This window comes from Pygocentrus nattereri, chromosome 14 (genome assembly GCF_015220715.1).
Source record: "Pygocentrus nattereri isolate fPygNat1 chromosome 14, fPygNat1.pri, whole genome shotgun sequence".
NCBI classification, from domain to species: Eukaryota; Metazoa; Chordata; class Actinopteri; order Characiformes; family Serrasalmidae; genus Pygocentrus; species Pygocentrus nattereri.
The window spans coordinates 4,233,572-4,245,148 of NC_051224.1; the positions used below are offsets into that span (position 1 = coordinate 4,233,572).

The window sequence follows — 11,577 nt, forward strand, 5'->3', positions numbered from 1 at the left end:
TTTTATTTATTTGTCATCTGTTCTTTTGATTGTGGATAGTTTTCTGCAGCTACAGGCACTTCTGGCTGTCTGCATTTTACAAAAAAACGTGAAAACGACACAACAGCGGTGCTGCACTCTCAGAAGTAAAGGTATGACACTGTCAGTGAGGCAGTGCCGCTCTTGTCTCTGGGGTGGTGCCCTCAGGAATCCATCTCAGTACCTTTAGTCAGGGAACAAAACTGAACCATAATCCACTGAAATGACATGTTCTAAGCTGCACTGACTCCACACACCCTGCCTCGCCTCCAGGCTTTTATTCTACAGTTCTGATTTAAAACATTCTGTAACAAATCCAAAATCAGGGTCGAGACGTTCCAGGGTCAGAGAGCCAACACGGAGAGCAGGAGGGACAGACATAGTGAAAATGAAAACAACGAGGCCGGAAGATCAAACACCATACAACACATCAAACAGCACAAATAATACAACACAAAGACAGACCAACAACTAGGAAAAACACAGGACTTAAATACAAGAGGGCTAACAAGGGATAACAGGACACAGGCGGTAACAATCAGGGGTGGAGACAGAAAACAAGGGGGCCGGACTGGGAAGAAAACAAAACAAAGAAACCACATGGACTAGACCAAAACAAAAAGCACACGGAAGACTGGGAGGGGCTAATCGTAACACATTCGGTTATGAAAAGGTACAAATATGAACTTTTCACCTGGAAAAATGTATTTAATTCACAGAGTTGAACCTTAAAACCATTATTGTACTTTTGAGGGTACATTTACATTGTTTGTACCTTGATGAATAAAAAATATTCCTGCAGTGTCTTTATCAGTACCTTTTTTCTGATCCTTTTTTTAGCAGAAATGGCAATGTCCTGTTAGATTATCTTTAGCAGACACTTTACTGCAATATATGCTAGTACTCTCCAGCAAACTTACGTTAAATATTATTTAAAGTCACTTGGTCAGTGTCTCAGTATAAAAACATTAATGTGAGATTTAAGTGACCCTTATTAGTCCCACAACAAGGAAATTTCACCTTCACATTTAACCCATACACATTAGGGGGCAGTGAGCACACTTGCCCGGAGCGGTGGGCAGCCCTATCCACAGCAGAGGGAGCAGTTGGGGGTTAGGTGTCTTGTGCAAGGACACCTCAGTCATGTACTGTCAGCTCTGGGGGATCGAACCGACGACTTTCCAATCACTGGGCCGGTTCCCTAACCACCAGCCCACGACCGCCCCATAGACATAGTTATATAAAAAAAAGATTGATTAGTGACAGTATTTATTTAAATATATTTTGGTTGAAGAATTACACAATGCAGTTACAACTAAAAATATATAATATTGCTATATATAATATATAGTGCTATATTTAATATATAATGTTTGCGATGTGTTATGCTACAAATCTAAAAATCTACTGCTGGGGCTTGAAAGTGTACAATTGAACTAATATGTATAAATTATGAATAGAGAAATGTACATATTATGATGATAATGTCCTTAGGAGAATATTGGAGATCAAACATTACTTAAAATTATCATTAAAGGAAATGGCTGGGTGCTGTTTAAACGTTCATGCTTAGTAAATATTAGAAATTATATGGTAATTTTTTTGCCTATATTAGCTTGAAGCTCTGAGGGCAGGAGTAGATGTGTGCATTTCTCCCTCTGCAGGGGTTTGCGTAGCCTACAGCACCACCCGAAGGATAACGGCTCAGAAAGCCTCAAAGTCAGACTGGCTCATTACTCACAATCAGATACAGACGCTACAGCATCTACAAAACCTCAACGTTTGTTTTCACATCCAGCTGCAGATAGATCCACCGCTGGGATAGTGACTGGTAGATAATCGATCTGTGAATTGATCTTGTTTTAACTTATGTGTGTTTGTTATGATATATTTGTAACATTATAATACATTTAAAATATATATTTGAAAAGGCCCATTACATTTGAACATTGTTCTCTGAGGTCCTTATGACAGTGTTTTAAATACACACATCTTCTAAGCTGCTTCTCCTTCAGGTTCACCCTGACAGGTCGCCAGTCCATCGCAGGGCAGACAGACAGACATACACATTCACACCTAGGAGCAATTTACCATGTCCACTTGGCCTTACACTTGGCCTGACTGCATGTCTTTGGACACAGGGAGAACAGGCAAGCTCCACACAGAAAGGACCCTGGTCGCCCGGCTGGGGAATTTTAAATATGCATATTATTCTTTTCTGCGATTCTTTTTGTGCAACTGTTTTCCAACCTCACCTTACCCCTTAGAATTAAACAGGTTGTGTTACTTTAAGACTCATATATGCAAATGACCTCTGATTTTTTTTTAATTGCGCTTCATTTTAAAAAATTAAATAAATGAAAAACAGGCCCTTCAGTGTGAATGGGAGGAGCTAAACTCCTGTAGGTTGAATAGGCAGTTATGTAAATATGTTAACTCTTGTGACATTACAAAGACAATAAATTCAAATTACTTAGCGTTGCACTACTTAGTATCCGACGAATTAATTTTTTTTCATTTTTTGTTGAAATGGCCATTCCTTTACCTATAATAATAATAATAATAATAACAACTAGAAATGTGCCTTTCCTAAAGGAAACGCAGGATAGTTGCGCAGCAGATACTATGGAAGTCAATACAAGGAACGAGGGATGAAAAAACTACATATGGAAGAGTGCGGGTCAGTAACGTGATGGATTTGATCTTGTGGACCTGCGCTGAATGAGTACATGTACATTACTCTGCCTCTTCTAATTTTGTCAAATGTTAACTGAAGTTCCACCTTAAATTTAGTGCCAACTTAAAAAGGTTCCACCTTAATTTTTTTGCTATGTTAATTAAAGTTCCACCTTAAACACTGTGCCACCTTAAATTTAGTGCTATGTTATTTCAAGTTCCACCTTAAGTTCTCTGCCACCTCACAAAAAGTTCCACCTTAAAATCTGTGCCTCCTTAAAAAGGTTCCACCTTAAACACTGTGCCACCTTAAATTTAGCGCTATGCCATTTCAAGTTCCACCGTAAGGTCTGTGTAACCTTAATTTCATTGCTATAAAGTTCCACCTTAAATTCTGTGCCTCCTTTAATTTTGTGCTATGTGAAGTGAAGTTCCACCTTAAGTTCTGTGCCTCCTTAAAAAGGTTCCACCATAAATACTGTGCCATATTTAGTGCTATGTTAATAGCCGTTCCACCTCAAACATAGCGCTATGTTAATTGAAGTTCCACCTTAAATTTACTCTTATGCTAGTTCCACCTTAAATTGAAGTTCCACCTTAAAATTCAGTGCTATCTTGGTGCAGTTCCACCTTAAAAGCAGTTAACCCTTAACAGAGCTGCTGAGAATCAGGCTGGGAGCTGGTGAGACATTGAGCTCCGTGCGTGGATTGTAGGTGTAGAGAACGATGCATTGTGACATCATGTCTGGCAGTCTGCCAACAGCCTCCCCATTCATTTTCAATGGGACAAAAATTCCCACATTTTGGGCCGCTGTTCGGAATCCGTGCATCCGATCAAAACGCTGTACACAGCTATACAAGCACGCATCACACAACCAGGCCGGACAATCTGGAGTTGGAACGGCATCGATATCTCGAAAACTGAGGGACTAGTTACGGGACAAAATCCGGCAGAAAAATAAACAAAAGAAGAAGAATATAAATCAGATAACAGTAGAGCCACGCGCAACTATAATAATAGCTCACCTTTTTAAATGTACCTGTGTTGTTGTTAATACTTTGAAAACAATGATACAGTTAGCGTGAAATTAAATCAGTGATACCAAGACACTGGCTTCATTGATTCATTCATTCATTCATTCATTCACGTCTTTATCTGTTTTCCAAAGCCACATTCCACTTTACTCCACACGCTACACTGATGGACGGACTTCTGTTGGTGGTGAGCTCTTTCTGACGTGCTGTCTTAGTGCGTCAGTACGGAGCCCCACTGGCGACGTCCTGTATGAGTAAAAACAAGGCGTGGCCACAAACTTACTAAGGCGTGGGAACGAGATAATTAAGTCATGTCCACGCCTTATTAATGGGTGGGACGAGATCCTAATGCGTGGCCGCAACCCAGTAGGCCGTGATCTCGTTCCCATGCCTTGCCAAGTCGCGGCCACGACTTAATCATCTCGTTCCCGCGCCTTGCTAAGTCGTGGCCACAATTTAATCATCTCATTCCCGCACCTCGCTAAGTCGTGGCCACAATTTAATCATCTCATTCCCGCACCTCGCTAAGTCATGGCCACGATTTAATCATGTTATTCCCGCACCTCGCTAAGTCGTGGCCACAATTTAATCATCTCATTCCCCCACCTCGCTAAGTCGTGGCCACAATTTAATCATCTCATTCCCGCACCTCGCTATGTCGTGGCCACAATTTAATCATCTCATTCCCGCACCTTGCTATGTCGTGGCCACAATTTAATCATCACATTCCCACGCCTCACTAAGTCGTGGCCACGACTTAATCATCTCATTCCCGCGCCTTGCTTAATTATCTCGTTCCCACGCGTTGATAAGGCATGGCCACGCCTCTTTTTATTTTTTAATTAGTACTGAATGTCCCGAGCGGGCCTCCGTACCCGTTTTGTGTTCGGCTCCTGAAACGCGAGGCAGAAGCCGGCGCTCTGATCTGCGCATGCGCCAGTGTGGCCGCTTTTGTTTTGCTGACCCGGAGACACTCCGCTCGCACTGGCGACGCTGCGGCCGACGACGGCTTGGCGTTTTCTCATTCAGAGGAGGAAAGGAGCCGATTCGTTTGCTGGTCGGTCGTTTTCTTCGTGCTGACGCCTCGCGTCTTATTTGCGCCCGCAGCTTCTGCGTTTGTGTGTTTGAGCCGCGGTGTTTGCCCGCTCGCAGCGCCGGGTTAGCTCGCTAGCCGGTGCGGCTTACTGTGCCGACACCGCCTCGGACTGTAGGGCGGTCTCGCTGACAGGTCGCTCACAACAACAGCCCCCAAAGCGGAGTCAAAACCGCGTTTACAGCCATTAAATCTGCGTTGTGTGCGTCGTGGCGGTCTCTGCACGCCAGGTTAGTTGCTATCTGTGTGGCGCGGCGGTCACAGCCACGAATCAAACCCAGACTTCGGTCCCAGCTTAACGCCTTCGGTTGACTGACTGGCTCCTTTTAGGCGTAGCGTGTCTGAAATGCCCGCTCAGGTTTTTCTGACCGTCTGTGGTGATAATGCAGCGGTTAATAAGGTAACGGCAGTCTGCAGTCAGCGCCAGACTGGCCCAGATACAGCGTCGGTATAACTGACCACAGTCCGTATCGCATGGACCGCTGCGAGTTTATTCTGCGGTCTCCTCCTGTAGAGAGAGAGGGCTCACAGCATCTCACCGCCTGACGTCTCTCAGGCAGGAGGAGCACGTCTGGTATTTCGAAACAACAGCCTGAAGTGTGTCTTATATCATAGCTGTGTGTTTCAAGCTCCGCATGTTTTCCTTCTTTTCAGGAAACGGGTTGTGTTCCACAGAGGAATTTCAGCTAAGACTGTGTGGAGGATAAGGCGTAGGCCTGTTTATCGCACAATGACCAGGTAAGCTCATTCTGTCTTTGTCTTTCTGGCTGGACATTACTGAGAGCTAAACAGAGTCAATTGAAAAGCAACACGGAATAATAATCAGGAAATGACACACAAACACACACTGGCCACTTTATTATTGCTCAATTGCTTGTTAACACAAATAGCTAATCAGCCAATCACACTCAGTGCATTTAGGCATGTAGAGGTGGTCAAGACAACTTGCTGAAGTGCAGACTGAGCATCAGAACGGGGAAGAAAGGGGATTTAAGGGGCTTTGAACGTGGCGTGGTTGTTGGTGCCAGACGGGCTGTTCTGAGTATTTCAGAAACTGCTGATCTGCTGGGATTTTCACACTCAACCATCTCTAGGGTTTACAGAGAACGGTCCGAAAAAGAGGAAACATCCAGTGAGCGGTCAGTTGTGTGGACGAAAATGCCTTGTTGATGTGAGAGGTCAGAGGAGAATGGGCAGACTGGTTCCAGATGATAGAAAGGCAGCAGGAACTCAAATAACCAACCAGAATCTCTGAGGAACGTTTCCAACACCTTGTTGAAAGTGTGACACAAAGAATTAAGACAGTTCTGAAGGAAAAAGGGGGGCCAGCCTTTTACTAGCAAGGGGTACCTAATAAAGTGGCCAATGAGTGTATGTATATATATGTGCGTGTGTGTGTGTGAGAGAGAGAGTAATGTAATTCAGTAGTATATAAACTGTGTATACGATATTGTTATGTTAAGTAAACTTGGGTTGTCCCGCCCTGGTTTTGGAGATCTGCTGGCCTGTAGGTGTAAAAGTCTGTTCACATGTTCTGAACACATTCATGAGGCCAGTTAGATGAGCTTCACAGCTGAATGCCGCTGGGTTACCCAAGTAGAGCTAAGCACACCTGATAAAGACCATTTGGTCAGTCCATGTAAGATCACTGAAGGTCTACTGAGTGACCGTCTTAGATATGCTTAGTATTTTCAAGAAGTAACGTGTTTGTGCTCAGCTGGCAAGCATGCAATTCTGGGTCTTTTGATTAAGTAGTTAATCAAAGAATAATCTTTAAAAAAAAAAAGTTAAATGTTAAAAAAATTAATGCATCTAGCATTAATAGCTATGAATAATCAAAATCTGGATTTCTACATTTCTATATCTCAAAAATGAAAAAAGAAACAAGCCTAAAATGTAGTTTCCGTATCTGCTGTTTGCCTGTTAGAGTTCGTTTGATTTTTATTCTTGAGATCTTGAGTAATTTGTCACTATTACTAGCATATATTGTGTATATTATTTTATATATATATATAATTTTTTTTTTTTTTTTTTTTTTTTTTTTTTTTTTAATGTGATGTGACATGTGACAATGCACGTGATTTGGTTTGATTTGAAGGTTGTTTTCCTGAGATAATGAGATAATGATCTTGCAATATTGAGAAAAATGCGACTTTGTGTTTTTCAAGCCAACCTAATAAAAGCAGATGGATGCTTTGTCTTTGAACAGGCTGTCATTCTTGTCTTTAGAATCGGGTGAAAAGAAACCAACCGTAATCTCAAGCGATCATGAATTTTGTCTTTTTCAAGTACCTGTGTGTTGTTACGATTGTGACAACAGCATTTATGTCAGTACCACTCAATATCTCAATATCACACTTATACCGTATGAACAAATACAATTACCTTATAGTGGGCAAACATGGTAAATAAAATATATGACTACGTGGCTCTTTAGGGCTTCTGTAAGCTTGCGCCCTAATGGCCAGTGTTACTAGGATGAAAGCACTTCTGCCAGTTCTGTGTAATGTAGAAATTCTGTATATTTCAATGATTGTATCTGTATGATTCAATGACACGCTGTAGTAAAACTTGCTGACTCAGCTTTTTGGAGGCCTCCTCCTGTCACAATTGTTGTGAACAATTCTTGCTCACTGCTCAGAATCTGGCTTTTCACGTCAAACTACTGTATGACTTTTTACATAGTAGTAAATGAATTATAAAGAGATTTAGGAAGAGATCTTTAAGTCTGGTCAATGATGAAGCACATCGACTGTTCTCTCCATCTTTCTTCCAGTTCCTCCACACCTAGAATGCATACATACAAAAGGACTTCTAGCCCTCGGTCTCCAACTAATACTGGGGAACTCTTCACATCGGCCCATGAAGAAAATGTGCGCTTTATCCATGACAGTAAGTCTCTGGTGCTTTACATGCTGTGAATGGATGTCTGTTCACCCACACTTAAGACCTTTTTAAATGAAATGCGTGAATGCATAATTTCCCTTTTTTGGAATGTTTATAAACACGTGGAACTGATGATAATATTTGTGCTCCTCTCCTAGCGTGGCAGTGTGTTCTCAGAGATATTAAGTCACCTCAGAATAGCGAACGTGGACCACAAGAATATGTGGAGAAAAACCCAAACCCCAATCTCCATTGTGAGTTCTTTTTCCAGCAACAGCAGTTTTTTTAATGCATTTTTAGCTCAATAAATGCTCTTATTATAGGTGTGGATCACAATGTATTGATTGTTCCCTTCCAAAAATCAATATGTGCATGATTTTAAAGTCTTGATGAACAATGCGTGATACCGTGCAACTCTTTATTCTGTGTTTTCAGCCTTCACACCAGTTGACCTAAGCGACCTCAAGAAGCGCAACACACAAGACTCCAAGAAGTCTTAGTGAATTTTCTTCTCTCGCTTTGGTTCAGCAGCTTTTTTGCCCCCACTCACTCTCTTCGGGACCTTTGTATGCCACCAACCTTCTGTCAGCCAACAATATGCCAACTTGTTGGGCCACCTTAGTCCAGAAAGCCTCTGCCTTTTCTGTCTCGTAGACCTGTGGTCTGGACAAACCGGCTGACATATCTTCAAGACCCATTCAATCCCTGGTTCTTTACCCTTCCCATTCTGTATTCGGACGCTCTCGTTCCAAATCCATTCGTCACTTATTGACAGAGATGGGCAGGCAAGAAGGCCTGGAGTCCAGTTTCAGGGATTTTGTCTTCTCTTGGTCTCTGGATTTTGTATTCTGATTAATTTTTTTTTTTTTTTCATAAGCATTGTTTGTTTATTATTGTTAGTATTTTGACCTGGCAGAAGGGAATGACAGAGTGGAGGTGGCATGTGGATACAGAGGGACGGACTCTAAAACCATCTCAAAACACGACGTACTGCAGTCTTAAAACAACGCTCCATTTTCAAACCATGTCATTTTGGAGGTTTGGGAAGTTAGTTGGATATGGAGTTTAGTATGATAGTACAGGCGAGTTTGGGAAGCCAAATGTTTTTAATAGAGATACCATCAGTTTTTTTTTTTTTGTTTGTTTGTTTTTTTTAAAGAAAATATCAATACCTTCAAAGAATTTAAGTTCTTTTTTCTGCATCTTAAACTTCAAGCCTTGAAATTGAAATAAAAGTGACTTTTATGGTATCTCAGCCTCTAATGCACATTGCATTGTTATCATTTTATCGTTCTACATGTTACAGGGTTTTCGTGTTGGCGTCCAATCCAGTCGTTCTTCTGTTCAGATGCCTGGGTGACTGCTTTTAGTGACGGGAGACCGTTTCCCTGTTTGGCCACCTCTGTTGGATTAAGTTCTTATTTCTGGCCTGTAAAGGTTTCAGTTTATTGACGGTGTGTAAAAACTGATTGGAAGAAGACGGAGTCCTTATTCACACCTGGGCAGTCGTTTCTGAGTAACTGGGTCAAATGCAGCAATCAAGAGGACAATGGGCAATGCGTAATGGTGTATTTCTCACGTGAACAACTGGGCTTTCACTTTTAACTGAACGAGGGCTTTCTGTATAAAATAATCCAGCTCAAGATATATAAAATGAAAAATACTGTAACTGCAAAAGTGTAAGTATGGTTTATAGTCATTAATGTTTAGTTGTGAATGCGGACCGCAGAAATACCCAACTTTCATTGCGAGATCCTTGTCCTGCAGTAGTATCTTACTTAAATGTGGTTCTTTGACTTTATGATAATGATCCAGACTTATTACTACTAGCTGACAGTACAATAAACATATAATAAAGGGTTAACTGATAAACATATAATAAAGTGGGTAACACCTCTGCCTTCTACACTGTAGACTGGGGTTCAATCCCCACCTGGGCAAACACCCTACACTATACCAATAAGAGTCCTTGGGCAAGACTCCTAACACCGCCTTGGCCTGCCTGTGTAAAATGATCAATATTGTAAGTCACTCTGGATAAGAGCGTCAGCCAAATGCTGTAAATGTAAAGGTTTGCTACATTATGTAGTGTAGTTTAGAATAAGATATTGTATTGGTACTGAACACAGTAACCAGACAGACTTCTGACCAAATGCTGACTAGTACAGTTTTTGAAAGAAACTGTAATATATATGTGTGGGCAGTGGGATTGATTTCAGTTAGAGGTGTTTTTCGTTGTGCTTATGTTGTTAACAGAGGAAACCCACAAAGTGGTATGGGTATTCCAACAAGACAGTGCAAAAAAAAATGTAGTTGTAGGTTTTCAGTCAAACAAAGCAGAAGGAAAGTGGATTCAGGTGTACTGCTACCAAAAAAACTACAGCCGCACCAGCCATTTGTGAAAAATGTTGGACATCCTAAGCAACACTTAAAAAAGTACGACACAAAGGTTGTTTTCTTGTAATTACGTCTGACATGTCAGCTATGAAAGCAAAATATTTAACATGCACTAATAGTTTAGTGCTCATCAGCATGTTGTAGGTGATCCAGTCCTGAGGATAACCTGCCACACATTCCTCGGTGCTGTCTGCAGAACATCCACTGATTTAGCTTTGTTTTATTCAGACCCCGACATAAATCGTGCCTGCGTCTCCCTGGTGTGGCATTTTGCTTTGTCTCGTAAGAATATCCATTATCCGTACTGGATCGCTTTGGAGCTGGGCGATATGACGGTGCTTGTTTTAGATATGTATATGTCATAAATTGCTTTCCTGAGGACACCATCAGCACTTAAAATACTTCCCGGCTGCATGTTTGATTATAATGAGAGCCTCATGAGTGCTGTTAATTGGATTTAGTCCAGCATAATATGTGAAAGGTTGTATTATTATTATAATTGTTGGTAAAATTTGGTGATGCTACATTTGCCACGTCTCCCACCTCCAGTTTTCCTCCTTTCAGTGGACAGACTGGATGAACATGTAAAAGCGCGTGCTGTGAACGTCAGTGCATGACACGCGTGTGCGCAGTATGGATATTAATTTTATTTTACAATAATACTATTATTAGTTATACATCTTGTGAAAAATATAAGCATGATGTTCATTTTAGTCACTGCACTCTCAGAATAAAAGGTGCGACGGGATATGATTCCTGCTTGCCAACTGACCCTTTCATTGTGGTGGAGGAACAGCTGGTTGTGGTGGTTGGTGTTTGGTAATTCTTTATAGATCTAAATGAACCTTCTGATCTTCTCCACGCTGTCATTGCCAGGATTTCACAATATCGAACACTAAATTTTCTCAGTAGAGTACTGTATTCATCATTTTATGGTCAAATCAACTCATGGTACACTCTCAGAAAAAAAAGGTACGACACTGTCACTGGGGCCGTGCCCTTCATGTCACTGGGGCCGTGCCCTCAGGGGTCCATCTCAGTACCTTCAGCCAGGGAACACAACTGCACCATAATCCATATCATCTGAAATTACATTTTCTGAGCTGAACTGACACCACACACCCGCCTCGCCTCAGATTTCCATTTCATTGTTCTGTTTTAAACATTAGTTTATAAAAGATTAAAATATCTGCTTCCCAGTTGGACAAATACTTATTTAAGGTACACCGTTGGACCTTAAACCTGCCGTTGCACCTCTGAGGGAACGTTTACACTGCTTGTACCTTGCTGAATGAGCCATGTACCTGCATGGTGCCTTTTATTCCTAACAGTCTGGAGTGTTTTCCTCCATCACTTTCAGCTTTGTTATTGTAGAGTAGCCACGTACCGCGGCGGAGCGTCGCCATTGGCCGCGAAGTACCTGACGTCAACACGCTCGCGTACGTCACCCCCTTCCTCCCTATAAAAGCGGT

The 11,577-nt window shown here is 41.7% G+C and overlaps 1 protein-coding gene across 3 annotated transcripts; it reads left to right on the plus strand.

The window, feature by feature from the left end:
• Positions 1-4,641: 4,641 nt before the first annotated feature.
• On the plus strand, positions 4,642-8,958 carry mcrip1 (MAPK regulated corepressor interacting protein 1). 3 transcript variants are annotated; one of them, XM_017711972.2, is made up of 5 exons: positions 4,642-4,786; positions 5,477-5,560; positions 7,599-7,714; positions 7,867-7,962; positions 8,144-8,958. In XM_017711972.2, the coding sequence occupies exons 2-5, from the start codon at positions 5,553-5,555 to the stop codon at positions 8,206-8,208; spliced, it is 285 nt and encodes a 94-aa protein (XP_017567461.1). In that variant the 5' UTR covers positions 4,642-4,786; positions 5,477-5,552; the 3' UTR covers positions 8,209-8,958. The 3 variants fall into 3 exon arrangements, with proteins under 3 accessions (XP_017567461.1, XP_037400480.1, XP_017567460.1); XM_037544583.1 differs by lacking the exon at positions 4,642-4,786 and adding an exon at positions 4,794-5,052; XM_017711971.2 differs by lacking the exons at positions 4,642-4,786; positions 5,477-5,560 and having other exon boundaries at positions 7,543-7,714.
• Positions 8,959-11,577: the final 2,619 nt, after the last annotated feature.